This window comes from Micromys minutus (assembly GCF_963924665.1).
Source record: "Micromys minutus genome assembly, chromosome: 9".
NCBI classification, from domain to species: domain Eukaryota; kingdom Metazoa; phylum Chordata; class Mammalia; order Rodentia; family Muridae; genus Micromys; species Micromys minutus.
Window position 1 is genome coordinate 44916196 of NC_137978.1, and position 20475 is coordinate 44936670.

The 20475-nt window shown below is 49.8% G+C and overlaps 1 protein-coding gene across 2 annotated transcripts in view; it reads left to right on the top strand.

Annotated features, from left to right (window-relative positions):
• NKAIN1 (sodium/potassium transporting ATPase interacting 1) overlaps window positions 1-14964 on the top strand; it is a 37467-nt gene extending 22503 nt beyond the window's left edge. Inside the window, exons 2-7 of one of the 2 annotated variants that reach the window (XM_080920685.1) lie at window positions 7987-8124; window positions 9631-9711; window positions 12765-12962; window positions 13982-14042; window positions 14514-14595; window positions 14756-14964. In XM_080920685.1, coding sequence (XP_080776811.1) covers window positions 7987-8124; window positions 9631-9711; window positions 12765-12962; window positions 13982-14042; window positions 14514-14595; window positions 14756-14765 — 570 coding nt within the window. In that variant the 3' untranslated portion in view covers window positions 14766-14964. The remainder of the gene's footprint in view (window positions 1-7986; window positions 8125-9630; window positions 9712-12764; window positions 12963-13981; window positions 14043-14513; window positions 14596-14755) is intronic. The other variant, XM_080920686.1, reaches the window with a different exon arrangement.
• The last annotated feature ends 5511 nt before the right edge of the window (window positions 14965-20475 follow it).

The window sequence follows — 20475 nt, forward strand, 5'->3', positions numbered from 1 at the left end:
TAAGAATAATGTAGTGAACTCATTTAATCTCGAAATTCCAGGAAGTCAGGGAGGCCATAGGATGGAGAAGCTGAGGCTTATAGGGAAGACAAACCCAGGCTCACACAGTGGGCAGCTAGCATCAGAAACTGGAACAGTCTGGCTTCAGGGCACCTTCTGCTTCCTGCTGTCCAGGGTTAGTGGTGCTGGGGCCAGAGCAGAGTTAGGGCCCTCTGCTCCACTGGAGAGGGGTGGGATAGCGAATGAACTACTCCAAGGCAAAGCCCATAGGTATCCAGGAAAAAGTCAAACGCACAAGTCGGCAGTTAGGTTTGACTCTGTCACCCCAGTTCCCGGAAATGAGGGTCCAGGTCCAGGCGGGAGATAGAGGCATTGCAGCCCCAGATTCAGATTCAAGCTCTCTAGATCTTCTAGGGAATTTTCTAGGTATAGAGTGGGTGACAGAGGTGACAGTTGGGTAGTCCTGGAGTTAGGAAGTGAATCTAAACAACGCCACAAGGTGTGTAACCTTGTCTCAATCTCCAGAGGAGGAAACTGAGTCACAGGCAAGTCTGAAAACCCTCTACACTACCTCCCCCTGTGGCCTCTAAGGGTTTACCAGATGGTGAATGAAGAAACTGGCCCAGTGGGGATAGGGAGGGGTACTTTGATTTTTGCCTGTTTTCCCCTTACAGTCCTGCCCTGGGCTGTTCTAGGGTTTATGCAAATTAATGTAGATGTATGTTAATTGGATCACTACCAGTCTGCACGGTCTAATGGAGCTGCCAGCTCAGAGATATAGTGCTGCAGAGTTGTCCAGAAGGGGCCTAAGAAGCCCCCAGCTGAGAACGGGGTATGGGTCAGTGGACACTGGGATGAAGGGCTAGGGTTGCCATGGATACAGAGGCCAAGGCCCTGCCTCTTGACAGAACCAGACTGGTCAGATCAGCCTGCTGGGCCTCACAGAAGCTCCAAGCTGGTCTCTGAGGATTAATTACCCGGAAGGTGATGGCCAACTGCTTTCCAGCTCCCCCCTGACCCAGCCCAAGTGGAGGGCTGGGCCACAGCAGGAGAGCCGGAGGACAGACAGATGGCGGTCCAAGGTTTGGATAGAGATCTGAAGTGAGAAAGGGTGCTGACTTCCAGAGCAGAAGGACCCCTCCAGCAGTCCTCTTAAGGGGCAGGAGTCCCAAATGCTGGAACGTATGGACAGGCTCAGGGTAGCTCAGAGAGCCCGTGCAGGGAAGATTAGGCCACACAGACTGCCTAGAACTGGACTGGGGTTTTCACAGCTCTGGGACCTCAGTCTCCTTGTATCTTGGGATGGAGGTGTAACATGCACATGAAGGTTAATATAAGCAGTATTGGGCTGGAGAGATCGCTCAGTGCTTAAGAGCACTGGCTGCTCCTCTAGAGGACTTGGGTTCAGTTCCCAGCAACCACATGGCAGCTCACAACTGTCTGTAACTCCAGTTCCACGGGATCCGACCCCCCCAGGCGTGCATGTAGTGCACATAAGTGTGCATGCAGGCAAAACACATGAAATAAATAAATCTTTTATATATGCACGTGTACATATCTGTATAACGTATATGTGTGTCGTGTGTGTGTGTGTCGTGTGTGTGTGTGTGTGTGTGTGCGCGCATGTTATATGTATATATACACAGCAGCTACTGAACAAAGTACACTGAGGTAGACTCTTGAGGTTGTCTGTCCTGGAGACTTTGTCCATGTTCCTCAGTCTCTTTCTCTGAGCTTGGACATATGATCCTGGTGATCTTAATGGAGAGAAAAGACAAGAGCAGAGCTCACTTTTCTCCAGTGAGTTTTCAGGACTCCGCCCACCAGAGGTCATGCTTGCTGCCAAGCTTGGCAGCCCAGGTTCGATGCCTGGGAGCCGATGTGGTGGAACGTGAGAACTGATCTCTGAAAGCTGTCCTTTAACCTCTACACACACACTCACACACAGTACACACATACACACAGTACACTCACAAATAGTACACACTAACACACTCACATACACAGTACATACACATAGTACACACATTCACACACATACACACAGATAGTGCACATACAGTACACACAGTACACACGCTCTCACACACACACAGTACATACTAACACATACACAGTACACACACATACACACACACAGTACACACACAGTACACACTCACACACATAGTACACACACAGACATAGTACACACACATACACACACAGTATACACACTCACACACACATAGTACACATACACACATAGTACACACACTCACACACATAGTACACACAGTACACACACTCACACAGTACACACACACATAGTACACACACTCAATCACAGTACACACACTCACACAGTATACACACTCACACACACATAGTACACACACTCATACATACACAAACATAGTACACATACTCACACACAGTACACACTAACACACACACACATAGTACACACACATACACACAGTATACACACACACACATAGTACACATACTCACATAGTACACACACAGTACACACACTCACACACACATAGTACACACACTCATACACACAGTACACACACTCACAACATAGTATACACACTCACACACACATAGTACACACACTCACACACACATAGTACACACACTCACACACATAGTACACACACTCACACGCATAGTACACATATACACATAGTACACACACAGTATACTCACTCACACACACAGTACACATACACACACAGTACACACACTCACACACACAGTACACACACTCACACACACATAGTACACACTCTCACACACATAGTACACACACTCACACGCATAGTACACATATACACATAGTACACACACACACAGTATACTCATTCACACACACAGTACACATACACACACAGTACACACACTCACACACACAGTACACACACTCACACACACATAGTAAACACACTCACAGCACACACACATAAATGAATAAATAGAAGAACCATCTATAGAATGAATGAATGGATGGATACTGTGCATTCAGAACAGTGTGTCCGGGAGGAGCCCGGTCAGTGGCAGGGAGATGCACTGTGGTTTATTCTGTTGCCTCCCCACACCATCTAGAAAAGCAGTAGATGCAGGACCAGCTTATAAAGTTAGCCACCCCTGTTTGAGTAACTGGAGAAGATCTGGGTGGGAGGAACGGATGGGTCTGGAGGAAGTCAGGCTGAAGGAGGCAGAGCTGTGAGGACCAGGAAGAGTCTATAACAGGCTGGCCTGGGACCTTGCAGGATCATGTGATTAGACTTGGCAGCAACCGCCTTACCCAGTGAGCCATCTCACCAGCCCAGCTCATTTGTTTTGATCTGTTTTGTTTCAAGCAAAGTCTTATGTATATAGCCCAGGCTGGCCTCAAATTCAATATGTAACTGAGGCTGCCCTTGAATTCCTGATCCTCTTGTCTCTACCTCCCCAGTGCCAAGATTACAGGTGTGTGCTACCATGCCTGGCTTTTTAGAACTTTAATCTCAGCATTCAGGAGGCAGAGGCAGGTGGATCTCTGAGTTCTGGGCCATCCTGGTCTACAGAGTGAATTCCAGGACAGCCAGGCTACACAGAGAGATCCTGTCTCTAAAAAAAAAAAAAAAAAAAAAAAAAAAAACCAAACAAACAAACCTCCTTTTGTGTGTGTCAGTGTTGGATTTGAGTCAGACTTATAGACAGTAGCTGTCGGTCAGCTGTCTCCCAGGGTTTAACTTTCATAAACACAGATCTTAGTTGGGAACCAGTTCAGGGCTTCAGATGTGTGTGTGTGTGTTTACAGCCTCCTGTCTTCGTGCTCTGCTCCCCTGAGACAACCCCTCATAGCTGTTGTCTTTCCTGGCTCCTGGTACTGCTTTTGCTGTCATGGGCTTTTGGTGTCTTTTCCTTAACAGTGCTAACGTTGGCTGGTTTCCAGTAGTATCTGGGCTGGGAGGAGGGCTGCTGAGATTCCAGAAAGAAACAGGGACACCATATATGTGCATCAAAGCACCAGGAGTCCCCAGAGGTCACTGGGCACAGAGGAGAGGGACCCCTGTACAGTAGTCCCCAAAATCAGCCACCGTGGCCTGTTTCTCCTCTTCTCCCTTCCTTTCTTCCTGCCTTCTTCCTTCCTTTCCTTCCTTTCTGTCTGTCTGTCTTTCCTTTCTTTTCCCTGCCCCCTTCCTTTCTTCCTTCACTTTCTTTGAGATTCGATTTCACTATAAGGCCCAGGCTGGCATAGAATTTACAGTAGCTCCTCCTGCCTCAGTCTCCTAAGTGCTGGGATTACAGGTGTGTCACCAGAGCATTTTGGGCTTGGACCCTTGCTTTCTAAGGCAGAAGCCACATGGTTTTTTCACTTCTGCACATCTCCCTGTCCCTAGCTCAGGGGCCAGGCACCGATGGTGCTTAAGAAATCTATTCATGGGTTAAGTCCTTTCCAGGTCCTTGTTAAAGACCCTCCTGGCCTTCACGCTCTCCCTTTGAGTCAGCTAAAATATTCTTTCAGCTGACACACAATGGTGCTGGCCCCAGGTGGAGCCCCCCGAGGTGGGTCCAGCTTTGGAGCTGGGGAGCCTCCTCCCCTCAGGCAAGTGGCTGTCCCTCCCAGCTGTCACTGTGCTGAGCCCTAATGAAGGCTTCACCAGCCCATCTCCGGGGCTCCTTCCAGCCTGCGGCATCAGCTCCAGCCCACCCCCTCATTTCACGGATGAGGGGCTGAGTCGAGTGTAATTTTGTCAGCTGCTTCAGAAATCCACTGGGAAGGGGGGCTTCGAGGCATACGGAGGGTTGCTGCCTTGTACGGAGGACCAGCTATGTCAGACACCCTGCCAGATGAGTGTTTTATGTGACAGAACACAGCAGCAAGAAAACCGAGGTTCAGAGAGGAAGAAGAGGCTGACTAGGGTTGCAGGTCACTGAGACTCTAGTCAGGAGGACCCCAGAGTGAGAGGTTCACACCTCAGTCAGTCAGAGACTGAATTGGACTAGACTCTCCATTCCTCCTCGACCTTCAGGGTGCCGCCTTCCTCTTCCGAAAACAGCCAGACTTCGCCAACTAAGGCATATGGCGGCACGCTGAAATATTGACCAGGGAAGTAGTTGACTTGCAAAATTGATGGGCAAGGGCTGAGGTACCAGAGGCTTCTTTCTGATAAGTTCCCTTTGCCCAGCCCCTTCCCTGCCTCTGCCATAGCCAGCTTCTGGGACCTGGGTGGATCCATTTGTATCATTCCCCACCCCCACCCTGCTTCCCACCTGGGATTGGGCTCCTGGGGTTGAAGTCTAGACAGACAAGAGCATCCTACTGAGACCAAAGGCAGCTCTGACAAGGGGCTGAAGGTTCCCATAGCAACAGCATCCCCCCCCCCCACAGCTGGCAGCCACCCGATAAATAAATAATCAGGGTTTGGGGGTGGGGAGCTAAGGGCAGCCTGGCAGACTAGGTCTTCACTCTGGAAAGGAGATGGGGGGAGGGGATACGCAGGTGTCAGACTTCTAATAGTCTGAAAGAAGAGGATTGGAATGGCTAGGTGAGAGAAAAGATGGAGGTTGAAAGGTCAGGTGGGAGATTTGTCCCCTTAGTGACCCTTACCTAGACTTGGGAATATTAGCGAGCAGGAGAAAGGCTTGAGTTAGGACTCGGGTTTCTAGCTCTTGCATGTGGACACATCAGGAAAGTGGACCCTCGAAATGGACCAGGTTTAACAGACTAAGTTTACAGTAAATGCTATGCATGGTGGCATAGGTTTGTAAGCCCAGCACTCTATAAGCTGAGGCAGGAGGATCTCAAATTCCAGGACAGCCTGGGCTCCATAGCAAGACCCTGTGCTCCCTCCCCAAAAAAGTAAAATTGTTTTCAGAGATGAGGCAGGCTCCAGAGACCAGTGAGCAACACAGCCAGCAGAGAAAGTGGTGAGGTAGCCTCAGGGCATTGTGGGGATCAAAAGATGGTCAACCCTCTTGAGGCCTTAGGAGCATAGGATGAAGAAAGAAATCGATGTCCTTCTGGAGAGGACTCTGGGAAGGGTAATGTGAGGGGTTAGGGCCCAGGGCAGGGGGTGGGTGTGGCCTTGTCAGGAGGCACGTGTGACCCTGTGGGCTCAAGAATCTGGAAGACACAATTCTTTGGAGCTTGGTGACTTGTTCTCAGTGATCACTCTGGGCCTTAAAGGAAACTTATCCTCTGAGACGGGGCTCCTGTGTGGCATTGGTGACATTAGTGTTTTGGGAGGTAGTAGAGGTCGTGTGAGTCACCCCAGGGACCTGCCTTCTGTTTCTGTAGGAAAGGTTTAGAAGGCTGTTCCACTCGGCTAGAAGGCTGGGCTGACCACATTAGAAACCCTTGGCTAGGTGAGGTGGTGCACACTCTGGAGGTAGAGGTGGGTGGATCTCTGTGAGTCTGAGGCCAGCCTGGTCTACAGAGTGAGTTTCAGGACTCCAAAAAGAAGAGACACCCTCGGGGCTAGGTGATGGCCCTGTGGGGTACACCTACACAAACACACACATATACTCACACCACACATGCACACATACACATGTACACACAGTCATACATACATATACATACCTCATACACATACATACATACAAACATACACAGACCACACATGTATACACACATATACATATATCATACACACACATACACCTATGCATACATCATACACAACACATAAATGCATATACATAGGCATACACACATACATACACCACATACATGCACTCAAACACTATCTATATATCTATATCTATACACACACACACACACATACACACACACACACACACACACACACACACACATATATATATATATATATATATATATATATATATATATATATATACCACATACATGCACTCAAACACACATTTTTTTAAAGACAAAGAGTACAGTAAGGGAGAGGACAGAGCTTTCTCCCCAAGGTCAGCCATTCACCCAGGTCAGGGCTGGATTGTGGAGTCCACTGATCATTATGTATACATGAGGGGGCCTGAGGCCCAGCAGGGCAGGTGACCCTTCCAAAGTCCCCCAGCAGACACAGAGCCACACTCCCAACTCCACCTGTGCCCCTTGACTCCTCAGCCAATGCCCGCTGGGAAACATGGTACCTTGGTACGAAGATGAGACAGGTGGCAGAGAAAGATCTGTTCTGCCACCTGCCTGCTGTGTGACCTTGAGCAAGTCATTTGTTCTCCCTGAACTTCATGTTCTCCTTCCTCAAGATGACATAACAGTGCCAGGACTGCCTCTCTGCCAACGAATGTACAGGGGGAGCCTCTGACCATCTGCCCGGCCCTGTGAGGCTTGTCACCAGCAGGAGGCAGATGGGAAGGTGCCAGGCTTGATCCTGGCACTACCAGGCTCCCCTCAAGAAACCCAAGCCTGCAACTTCTTTGGTCTCTGCCCAAGCTGTGCCATCTGTGTGGTGGCATCAGCCTGTATCTTCCTGCTGCCCTGGCAGAAAGAGACCCTAGGATATCACTTGACCCAAATCCCCCCATTCCCATTGCTAAGCAGACCCTCTGCTCCCCTCTAAGGAGTTGCCGTTGTCATTGTTTTCAGTGCTGGGATCAAACCCAGAGTCTTTCTCCTACTGGACAAGTGCTTTGGTACTGAGCTCTGTTCCAAGTCCCATTATAAGATAATTACGTTTATTTATTTTGAGGTAACACTTGGGTTGATTGGAGGACACATTGTGGGAACCGTCTGAGTCCTGGGATCATCAACCTCAGGAAGTCAGGCTTGGTGGCAGGCACCTTTACAGAGAGATGAGGTCACTGTTAGGAAGGGCTGCCCAGCAGGTAGGAAGGAAAGCAGGATCCTGGCTCCAATTCTCACCCCTCCCCCACAGCCATGACCAGGCCTAGAAGCCTTGCATTTCCTATCCCTTTGGGGCTGAGGGAGTGGGTGGCTTCAGGTCAGTGTGGTATGAAGGTTGAATCTCTGTCCTGTTGGGTGGCGGTTGTCTCAGCCTGTCTCTTCTACAGGTGGCTGCACTCCAGCGGCAGATCTTCGATTTCCTGGGCTACCAGTGGGCTCCCATCCTGGCCAACTTCCTGCATATCATGGCTGTCATCCTGGGCATCTTTGGTACCGTGCAGTATCGGTCCCGGTATCTCATCTTGGTATGTCTCTTTCCTTGCCCCTGCCTCCCCAGACATAAGTGTTGTCTACCCATAAAGCCCAAATTTGGGACACAAATACCCAAATGTGTGCACTCAGAAGGAACTGGGGTGCCGTTATTTCGTTAGAGAATCTTCCCAGAGGATGTCAACGTCAGCTGCCCAGGGTGGGCCAGCAGAGGGCGTTCTGTTCAACGTCTGTATCTCATCATTACAACAGCCTCCCCTTTGCAGTGACTGAGTCTTCCTTAGGTCACACAGCTAAGAAAGGCAGAGCCAGGCCTGGAGTGAGGGCTCCTACACTGTCATCATCCTGCTATGGGGACATAGAAGGGATCATATAACTATGTTCCCCAGGGAGTCAAGGAAGCAAGCATCAGGCAGCCTTGGGTTCTGTCCCTAATGCCTGAGGTTCACTGAGGACATGGTCTACCAGGTGTGGGGATGCATATCTGTAATCCTAGAACTTGGGAAATAGAGACAGTTTCATCGTGAGTTCAAGGATAGCCTGGGCTACACAGTGAGACCCTCCCTGTATTTAAAAAAGAAAAGAGACAACATGGTCTAGAGTTACTGGTTAGCCTAGGTTATCCTCCACTGCTAATAGTCTTCAGGATGCCTCATCTCCAACATCCTTGGCCCGCTGCTGCTGGTCCGTGGTGCCTCTTCAGGGAGCCATATCCAGGGAAAAGACTTTTCAGTAGATTAACCTACACCCATCCATACGTGGTGCCTACAGTGGCATAGTGGTATAGACGTGCAGTCTCATATAGATGTATAGACCTGTTCAGTCTCATTCCTGGTTATCTCTCCACTTTAAGGCTCAGCTCCACCTTGCTGGTTCTGCTCACAAGTGCCCTCACCCGCTGAGCCTCGGCCATTTGCATTTTTAAGATTTTATTTATTTATTTTTAACTATGGAGGGATACACTTGAGTGTGGTTTACCTGAGGAGGTCAGAATAGGACATTGGATCCCCTGGACCTGAAGTTATGGGTGGGTTTGAGCCTGTGTTTGCGTGGATGCTGGGAACATTTCATGGCTGAGCTATCTCTTCAGCCCCAATTTGTAATTTTGGGGTGGGGGATGTTTGAGGCAGGGTTTCTCTGTCTGTTTCTGATAGTTCTGGCTGTCCTGCAACTTGCTGTAGACCAGGCTGGCTTCAAACTCAGAGATCTGCCTGCCTCTGCCTCCAGTGCTGGGGTTAAAGGCCTGTGACACCACTGCCCGTCCCCGATTTATATTTTAACAAACTCCTCAAAGTAATTGTAATATATCTAGAGGAGGTCTCTCTTCTCCAGGGGCCTGGACTAAGGGTCAGCCGTGCTTCCTAGCTGTGTGATCCAGAGAAGCTCAGCCTGCCTCTGTGTCTTAGTGGAGGGGAGAAGACTCGGCCCCTCTGCAGGGCTGTGAAGGATGGGTGTAAGCCCCCCTCTCCCTTGCAGCCTGTCTCCATTGACTGTGCCATGCCCCTAACACCTCTCCCTTTACTTCCCTCTGCTTTCTGCAGTACGCAGCCTGGCTGGTACTCTGGGTTGGCTGGAATGCCTTCATCATCTGCTTCTACCTGGAAGTTGGACAGCTGTCCCAGGTAAGCCTCGGGCAGAGCACACCCTGACCTTTGCCATCGCGACTTGGGGCTGGGACATAATCTTTTCCACACCCACCCCTTTTTCCCTCCCTCCACACACTCCAATAATCTCTGCAGCCCGCTTGGCCCCCATTTTTGTTTCTGGCCTCTTCTGTAAAAACAAGGATGGCCTGGATGAGGCTAAAGGGCATTTGCTGTGAAGATGAGCCCGGGGCTCTGTTGACCACGAGCTCAGTGAAAACCGAAGGTGTATGTTGGCGCATGATGAAATGCTCAGAGGAAGGTGAAAATGCCACACGCGCACGTTTTATTGCTTAGACACAGAGATGCGGTGGGTCCAGGACTGATCGATATTTTTTCAGAAAGGAGAGAGACTAGGGTGGCATTTGTTCAGGGAAAATTGAACAAGCCATGTTGTGTGGAGAAGATGCTAAAGAAAGCGGGGGTGTGTACCTGGAAGAGGAGCGAGCCCAGAGAGGCACAACTTCTATTTTTAGATATAAAGGAGGACAAATACAGGAATAAAATCTTTGGCTTCATGGCTTGACCCTGCTCCATTTTAGTCTCTGCAGTAACTCTGCCCAGCAGTTCGACACTGGGCAAATGGCCTGTTCACTCTAAGCTTCACTATGCTCTTTCCTCAGATGCGTTTATTATTTATTTATGTGTCTGCGTGTGTGATAGTTACTTTTTTTATCGCTGTGATCAAATACTACCACCAAGGCAACTTATAAAAGAAAGTGTCCAACTCGAGTGTCAGTGGATTAGAGTCCATGATGGCGGAGCAAGGGCTTGGCAGCAGAAACGGCCGAGAGAGAGCTCACATCTTGAGCCACCATGACACATCTCCTCCAATAAGATTGCACCTTCTTTTTTTTTTTTTTTTTTTTTTTTTTTTGAGACAGGGTTTCTCTGTGTAGCCCTGGCTATCCTGAAACTTGCTCTGTAGACCAGGCTGGCCTATAACATAACTCAGAGATGTACCTGCCTCTGCCTCTCTAGTGCTGTGATTGTCTTAGTCAGGGTTTCTATTCCTGCACAAACATCATGACCAAGAAGCAGGTTGGGGAGGAAAGGGTTTATTCAGCTTATACTTCCACATTGCTGTTTATCACCAAAGGAAGTCAGGACTGGAACCCAAGCAGGTCAGGAAGCAGGAACTGATGCAGAGGCCATGGAGGGATGTTACTTACTGGCTTGCTTCCCCTGGCTTGCTCAGCCTGCTTTCTTATAGAACCCAGGTCTACCAGCCCAGGGATGGCACCACCCACAATGGGCTGGGCTCTCCCCTCTTGATCACTGGTTGAGAAAATGCCTTACAGCTGGATCTCATGGAGGCATTTCCTCAAGGAAGGCTTCTTTCTCTGTGATAACTCCAGCTGTGTCAAGTTGACACAAAACCAACCAGTACAGGGATTAAAGGTGGGCACCACCACAGAGCAAGACTAAACCTTCACATCCTCCCCAAACAGTCCCACCAACTGGGGAACCAAGTACTCAAACCGAGGAGCCTGATGTGCGGCGCTGGCAGAGACCAGAAGAGGGCAAATGAACCCAAGGAGCTGGAGTTACAGACAGTTGTGAACTCCCATGTGGGTGCTGGAAATGGAACCCTGGGCCATTGACAGAGCAGCCAGTGGTCTTAACCATTGAGCCATCCCTCCAGTCCCACCTTTTTTTTTGTTTGTTTGTTTTTTGTTTGTTTTTTTGTTTTTTAAAGATGGGACCTCTTGTAACCCAGGCAAACACTATGTATCTAAGGATGGCTTTTTGAACTCCTGATCCTCCCAAATGTTGGGATTCCAGTTATATACCACATGTGGTACTAGGGAGGGAACCCAAGTTAGACAGTCTACCAGATGGTTCACTTGGTTAGAGTGCCCACTGTGCAAGCATGAAACCCTGAGTTCAGATCCCCAGCATCCACATAACACCTTCCAGGGGCATGTATCTGTAACCCCAATGCTGGGAGGTAGCCGGTAGGGCAGAGAAAGAGATTTCCTAAGGTTTCCAAGCCAGCCAGTCTAACCAAACGTGTGAACTCCAGGTTCCGTGAGTGAGAGACCCTGCCTCTAAAAAACAAGACAGGGCCAGAGAAAGAACCCAATGAGTAGAAGTGTTTGTTTTGCAAGTAGGATGACCCAAGCTCAACTCCAGATCCTGTAGTGGAAGGAGAAAAGAGAGTCAGCTCCCAAAAGTTGTATTCAGACCTCTGGACGTGTTCTATAGCTCATGTGTACGCACAGGCACACACACCGCCACCACAACTACCACCACCACCACCTCCAACAACAACAATAATTAAATTTAAAAGAAAAATGGTGGAAAGGCAATTGAGGAAGCCACCCAGTGTATGCGCACACACACACACACACACACACACACACACACACACACACACAGTAGAAGCTTTAATCCCCGCATTTGGCAGGGAGAGGCGGGCAGATCTCAAAGCCAGCCTGATTTATAGAGCAAACTCCAGTATTAACCAGGGCTACACACAGAGGCCCTGTTGGGGGCAGGGGAGGGGGCAGTTGGAGGATGGACCATAGCTACTCCATGTGGTAACTCAGGAGATGAAGCTTGGTCACAGGTCTTCGTGTTTGGTGCCTGGTCAGTGTGGCAAGTCTCAGTCTGACTGAAGGAGTGAAGGCATCCATGGGTACAGGGCTGCACACCTTCTCAACACCTGACCTGGCCCGGCCCCTTCTCCATCTAACACATGGGAGAGGAGAAATTTGTCCGGAATCACATGCAGAACAATGGGAACCCATTGGGTTGTATGGGAGCTTGTATTGCGGATTCCACCAATGCCTGGGGAGTTAGACTCTGTCTGTTAGTGTTCTTTTGAGTCTGAAATTCAGAGGCTCCAATATAGGTTCAATTGGATATCTATCTCAGCAATTACAATGTGAGGTCTACGTGATCACCTGCTGCCCCCTGCTGGCCGTGTTTGAACTTGCAGGCTGTGAGAATCCACATGGGGGTGGGCACCTGGGGAGTCCTCCTATCCCTCCCCACCGCTGAGTATCCCAGGCCCCTCTGCCCCCCAGGACCGGGACTTCATCATGACCTTCAACACATCCCTGCATCGCTCGTGGTGGATGGAGAACGGCCCAGGCTGCCTGGTGACTCCTGTTCTGAACTCCCGCTTGGCCCTGGAGGACCACCATGTCATCTCGGTCACTGGCTGCCTGCTTGATTATCCTTACATAGAAGCCCTCAGTAGTGCCCTGCAGATCTTCCTAGCTGTGAGTCCTATTCGTCACCCAACCTCACATTCCCGGAAGTGCAGATTCCAGGTCATCCACTCGGCCTCCCCATTTGAGAGATGACAGGCCAGATACGGTGGCATGGACCCCCCCCCCCAATTCCAGCAGGCAAGAGGCAGAGGCAGGAGGATTAGGATTACAGGTTTGAGATCAGCCTAGGTTACATAATGAGCTCCACACCCTACCCCTGCCCAAAAATAGAAAAAGAAAAAGAAAAAACTATATATCCCAGCGACACCTCCCTCCTCCTTCGTCCCATCTCCCATCCCCCACCCCTCAAGAAGGGCATGGGCAGGTTTCATGAACGGGATGAGGCATCAGGCCAAGTCTTGCTGGGCTTAGAAATCTAATACAGCCCTGGGACCTTGGACAAGTCATTTGTTTTTCCTAAGCTCCCTTGCTATTTGCATGGGAAGGACATTGCCAACCTTACGGAGCTGAAAGAATAAGAAAGGAGCTCCGACCAGGCATTGGTGGCACTTGGAGTTTATCTCAGCGCTCAGGAGACGGATATAAGCAGATCTCTGAGTATGAGGCCAGTCTGATCGACAGAGCAAGTTCTAGGGCAGCCAGGGCTACACAGAGAAACCTTCCTGGCTCCAAAAAAAAAAAAAAAGAAAAAAGCAAAGCAAAGAAGGGGGTCTAAATAGGGGTCACAGCCAAGCATGGTGGTACACCTGTAACCCCAGCACTTGAAAAGTCAAGGCAGAAGGATGCAGAGCTCAAGGTCAACCTGGGCTACTTGAGACCATTAATGGGAGGACCAACTCTGTCTTAAGGACTTTCAGGGTCATAAAATCCTTTCACCTAACAGACCAGTGACATGATCGGGGCCTCACTGGGAAGACTGGGGCACAAAGAGGTGAACTGCTTGTCAGACACAGCCTTTTCAAACACAGGCATTTAAACGTTTGCTTAGACAAGGCATTGGAGTCCGGTGGGTAGAGTGGACAGGGACAACTTCTCTTTCCCTTCCTGATTGCTATCCCCTCTCTCAGCTGTTCGGCTTCGTGTTTGCCTGTTATGTGAGCAAAGTGTTCCTGGAAGAGGAGGACAGCTGTAAGTATGTCTCCCCAAGAGAGATGAGGTGGGGGTGTCTTTCAGCACCGTGGACAGAGCTTCCTCCCCTCCTGGTTGCCCAGCGTCAGCTTAGGGGCCAGTTTGTAAGGAAAGAAAAGGGATGTTTACTCTGGGTTAAGGCCCAGATGGCTTAGTACTCAATCCAAGGCCCCAGAACCGCTTTTCCCCCCATACTGGATCTAACCCTATAGAAGGGCTCTGAGCCTTAGGGTTTTCCTTCAACCTGACCACCTTCCTTCACCTGCTGGGGGAGGAAGGAGAGGGGCAACACTTGACCCTCCCCTCTCCCACTCCTATGCACAGCCCCACCCACCGGTCCACGTCCTGAGTGAGGCTGTCCCCGGCCCCACTCACCCCTTCTCAGGTTAGGCTATCCAGGAATGGGTTCGAGTCGTGGGGTTTTTCACCTTCAAGACCCAGCCTTCAGTACTCACCCCTTCTCTTCCGCAGTTGACTTCATCGGTGGCTTTGACTCCTATGGATACCAGGCGCCTCAGAAGACATCGCATTTACAGCTGCAGCCTCTGTACACGTGGGTCCCCTGCGGGGGATGGGTGTAACTGGAGGGATGGAGAACTTAGTCTTCAGTTGGTGGAGAAAAGTGCATGGAGAAGGCGTCAGCATCCGGGTCTCTCTGCTCGCCTATTCGCAGGCCTGCAGATACACTTCTAACCTGCTTTTGTTTCCTGCAGGTCCGGGTAGCTTTTGTCCCACACCCACCACGTACAGCTCCCTGGACCACTGGAGCCCGAAGCAGCGCTGTCCGGAGGCTCGGATCAGGGTGGGCAGGAGCGCCCCCTGGCAGCGGTTAGGCTAACTACAGCTTGTGCAGCCTCCTGGATCTTCAGCCCCTGGAACAAATGCGGACTCAGACTTGAACTTGGACCTGACCCTAGCTCTAGCCGGACTTCAGGGTTGGGGCAGGATGGGACGGGGGAGGGGGAGGGGGAATCGCTGGGTTTGTATTTTTTTTAATCTCAGCTTTGTTATGTGCCGGGGTCTTCCTCTTTCTTCAGCTCTACTCCTTATCTAGTATCTTGCCCTCAGTCCAAACAGCAAGACAGACGGATTCACCCCATCCCCCCTCTCATTCACCTGCCCTGGGGAAAGATACTGTGAACTAGAAGCAGGAGTCCTGGGTTCCAGCTACAGCACCATCACTGACATTCTGTGTGACATCGGGCAGAGTCTTTGCTCTCTCCGGGGCTTAGTTTCCCCACCGCAAATAAGTAAAATAATCTCTTAGCAGATGTTGCTTCCAGCCCTCTCGTTTGACGTTAAGTTCCCCGGGCTACGCTGCAGATATGGAAACTAAGGCCCAGAGATGTGTGGTGACTTGCTTGAAGCCACACAGTAAGGTTTTAACAGAGGCAGGCTTTGAATCCTGTATACTCTAGTTGGAGACTCTCCAGTTCAGTATCTGGCCTCTGGGCTGGGTTTACAAGCCCCGCTTCTAGCTTGGGCATTCCCACACACTCGCATATCACCACCCCTACACGCCAGCTCCACTCTTAAAGCAATAGACCAGTTCGTTCTCTTGGGAACCAGACAAACAGAGCCTAAAGCCTTGAGTTCAGCCTGACCCACAGGAAGCCTTTGTAGACTCAGCCCACTCATTTTCGGCAAACTTCTAAACCTCATCCTCCAAGAAAGCAGGACCAGTTCTTCTCTGTCAGGTCCCTAAGCCTGAGTCCCTATCCCATGATCCCCCACCACGCAATCCCAGTAACCCTCGATTCTTCCACACACCCATTGTGGTCTCCGAGGGGAAGAAGATGGCGGTCAGAAGCAAGCCTGGGGATACAAAGGGGCAGAATGAGGATGGGTGACTATGGTCAGGAGACCCAGAACCCCACCTTTCCTGAGGTCGAGCAGAGAGGAGGGCTTTTCTTCATCTTCCTCCGTGGAGGCCCTGAAAACCCTGTGTCCTCAGTAGTGCTTGGTGAGTTATGTGCAGAGAGAACAGACATCAGTGCCTCCGACATGTGAAGCGGAAGTAATAGCAAGGGCAGCTAAGAAGCGAAGGACCTAGCATGGAGCTTGCGCAGTGGAGACACTTGACGTCGCACTGTGGTGAACACGTTGCTCTCCAGGCTTTCCTGAGCTAGCCCGGCAAGCCCCACTTCACTACTCCTTCCAGTGTGCCACACAGAACAGCCAGGCCCAGGAGCTCCTTTGGCCATCCCAGGTCCACGGATGGTGAGCCTAATCAGAGGGGAACACGTTTCTTTTAGACCAGGCTACCTCTCGCCCCTAGGCCACCTCCCACCAGCAACACACTTCTCCCATCCCTTCCCACATCTTTCTCCTCAAGGGTTTAGCCACGGATGCTTCAAAGCCTTTTGGTTTTACAAGCTTGGTCTTGCAGCGGGGGTCTGGGTTTGCTTCTCAACGAGATCTTGTGGGCTGAGACCTCCCTGGTATCCATGCAGGTTGGTTGATTAAAAAAAAAAAAAAAAAAAGAAAGTGTTTTCTTCGCTGTGTGACTGTCTTGCCCTCTTGGTCAGAAAGATCTCCAAAGGGAAAAATGTCCCTGCAAAAAAAAAAAAAGAAAAAAAAAAAAGGGACAAAACTGGGTAGCCATTTCACTTTTAACCTATATACATACATTTATTGTTTGTCCGTTTGAGACAGTCTTGCTCTGTAGCCCTGGCTGATCCAGAATTCATCATGGAACCCATTGTGGCCTTGAGTCCCTAGACATCTACTCGCCCAGCCCTCTGAAGTGCTGGGATTAAAGATGTGAGCTACCCCACCTGCCCCTCCTTTTAAAAATATCTTATAATTATTTGTTTTGAGGGTCACATATACCACAGTGTTCATTTGGAGTAGGAGGACAACGTTTTGGAGTTTGTTCTCTCTGTCCACCTTTTTCCCCCCTTTACTATGTTTCTTTGTGTGTGTGGTGGGGGTTGGGATTGAACACACATGCCAGAGAGCACATGTGAGGTCAGAGAACCAGTTGCCGGAATCAGGTTTTTTCCTACCGTGTAAGTCCTGGGTATCAAACTCAGGTCCCGAGGCTTGCTTAGCAAGTGCCTTTGCCGCTGAGCTAACTCAGTGCACACATGCCTGCTTGTGAGTGTTTTGAAACTAAGTTCCACTGTGTAGCGCAGTCTGTCATTTAATTCATAATCGTCCGGCTTAAGCCCTCAATGGTGGATTGCAAGTGGGCACAACCGTGTGTCTAGCCTTTACCATGTACTCCTGAAGCCCCGGCTTGTGCCTTAGACTGGCTTTGGGCAAGCCACTGTCTTTTCTTTCCTCAAAACAGCACAGAGGCTGCTGGGTAGTTAGTGGTGGTGCACACCTCTAGTCCCAGGACCCCGGAGGCAGATAAAGGTAGATCTTGTGAGTTTGAGGCCAACCTGGTCTACAAAGTACCAGAACAGCCAGGGCTACACAGAAAAACTTGGGGGGTGGGGGGTGGGAAGCAGGAGGTGGGGGGGGAGAAATGCAAAGTGCTTTCTGTTTTATTTGATCTTTCTGATGTTTCTGGGTCTCTTGCATCTTGACTCTCCTTGACAACTGAGTCCCTGGCTTTGAATGATCTGTGTCTTAGATACTGTTCTATTGCTGTGAAGAGACACCATGACCACAGGAACATATAAAGGAAAGCATTTAATTGGGGGTTTGTTTACAGATTCAGAAGGTGAGATCGTGGTCATCACTGCTGGGAGTATGGTGGTCATCACCGCTGGGAGTATGGTTGTCCCGCGCAAGAACGACGCGGCACACGAAATAGGATCCTTCTGCGGTAAACTTTAATGCTCTCGAGAGGCAGAGCATAAGCATACATCATGTAGAAGCGAAGACCATGAACTATCTAGCCCGTCCCCTTATAAAGGGATCAGTCCTTGCCTTGGACGTGGAGCCCCCCTGATTGGTTGAAACTCATCAGGCCCTATGACGCCACGGGAGAGGCAGAGCTCAAGGAGTGGAAAGTTACCCAGCACGTGCGCACATGACCTGTTTACTGCTAACTCCAGCCGGATGTCAGCGCCATCTTGTAATGGAGAATGTGCAGGCGGCGCCCCACATATGGTGGCAGACAGGCAGACAGGCAGGCAGGCAGACAGGCAGGCAGGCAGGCAGGCAGGTGGTAACTAGCTACATCTGATCTATAACTTGCAGGCAGAGGGAGTGAGACTGGGTCTGGTGTGGACTTTTAAAACCTCAAAGTCCACCCTAGTGACATGCCTCCTCCAGCAAGGCCATACCTCCTAATCCTTCCCAATCAGTCTATGGACTGGGAACCAAACTTGGGACCATATGCCCCCAAAACAATTTTTTAAAAAGATTTATTTATTTTATTTATGAGTGCACTGTTGCTGTCCTCAGACACACCAGAAGAGGGCATCAGGTCCCATGACAGATGGTTGTGAGCCACCATGTGGTTGCTGGGATTTGAACTCAGGACCTCTGGAAGAGCAGTGAGTGCTCTTAACTGCTGAGCCATCTCTCCAGCCCTGTGTTCTGTGTTTGAGGTGCCATGTTATTAGACTGGTGCACCCAGGTCATCAGGAGAGCTTCTCACCTTAAGACTTCTCATCTGAGAAGTCCCTTTTGTCAAAGTGGTCCATGCTTGGGTGCCAGGGATTGAGTCTGGAGGGGGCACTCTGCTAACACAGGGAAGGCATTCTACCTGTATATACCTACCTGCATAACTTGGGGTTATATAGCTCCAAGTGTCAGAACCAGGGAAGGCAATGGGATACCATTGAAGATTTCTGCTCATAGACAACCTGAACTGCATTGTCCCTTAGGGAGATCCGGCAGGGCTTCACAAGTGAGTTGGAAGTGTGGACAGTGTTCTGTCTGTAGGAAGCTGACCTGTGCTGGAGATGTATGTGATGGCAGCTCATTATGCATAAACAGGAGAGCCACTAACACAAGGGTGACCAGCATGACAAGCAGGCAGGTCTAGATCACCAGTGCAAGGATGGAGCTGGCCTGCCAAGGAAATGCAGTGCAGTGTCCTTACTGATTGCCATCCCAGGCTGTCATTCTGAAACCTCTGTATCCCGGGAGCCCAGGTAGAGATCTGGGAGTGTGGCTCAATTGAGGTGCTTGCCTCCCATGCACCGGGTCCTGGATTTGACTTAAATACTGTAAAATCTCTGTGTGCCAAGCACACCTAGCGCTTGCCTGTTATCCCAGCACTCAGGAGGCAGAGGTGGAAGAATCAAAGTTCAAGGCTATCCTGGGCTACATGAGACCCTGTCTCAAAGTAAGAAGGGGAGGGCTGGTGAGATAGCTCAGTGGATAAAGATGCCTGCTACTAAACAATGAGTTTGATCACACATGATGGAGAAAGAGAACTGACTCCTTCAAGTTCATCCTCCGACCTCTACATGTGCACTGTGGCACACAGGACATAAATAAAATATAATGTTTCTAAAAGGCATTTGAAGAAAAGCAGCCTCTCCTCCTCTAACCTGTGTCCACTCGCTCTCCCCTGTGACCTTAAGATTTGAGAGCTCAGGACCTGGGCATGTTGGTGGTGCATGCTGTAATTACATGCTGTAATCCCAGCACCCCTGAGGTGAAGCCAAGAAGATCAGAGCTTAAGGACCATCCTCAGCTATGTAGTTAGTTTGAGGCCAGCCTGGGCTACATAAGACTCTGCCTCAAAAAAAAAAAAAAAAAAAAAAAAAAAAAAGAAAGGAAGAAAGGAAGGAAGGAAGAAAAGAAAAAAAGAAGACAGAGAGAGAACCTGGAGCATATTCTTCCTGGTAAATGTGTTTCATGGATGGAAATTGGGGTAACATGGCATCTCTTAATAAATGCTTAAGGAAGAAACTGCTGGATGGATTCCTGTAACCAGGCTCCCAGGTTCATCCTGTTGATGTTTATTGAAGTCTTTGTATTGCCTCTAAGCAAATATGGAGAGGTTGTAGGATCTTCCACACATATCCCGGCTCTGGAAAAGCCAGCAGCTGAGTAAAGAAGCAGTAATCAGAACTCAGGTAAGTAGTCTGTGTCTTCAACAAGGTCGCATGTTCAACACTCCTGCCATCCCAATGAAGAGCTCCGAAGAGGCAGCATAGTCCTCACCCTGTCAGCAGGGTGGCAACTGGCCCCAGACATATCTTTAGCATGCATAGATTCAGAGGGGCCTCTTGGGCAAACCATAGGAAAGGGCATAGATGTCTCTTGATCAGAGTTTTGCACACTCAGCACTGACATTTATACTGGGTCACTCTTAGCTGTGATCAGCTGATCTGTTCACCAAGGATGCTTAGAATCATCCCTGGGTACCACTCACAAGATATGACAACCAAAATTATCTATGGGCATTGCTAAATGACCCTGGGAGGAAAATACCACTCCCAATCAACACAGAATCAGTGAGTCAAGTCATTACAGGGATGGAGTAAGACTTTGGATAAATGAATCTAAAACCATAATC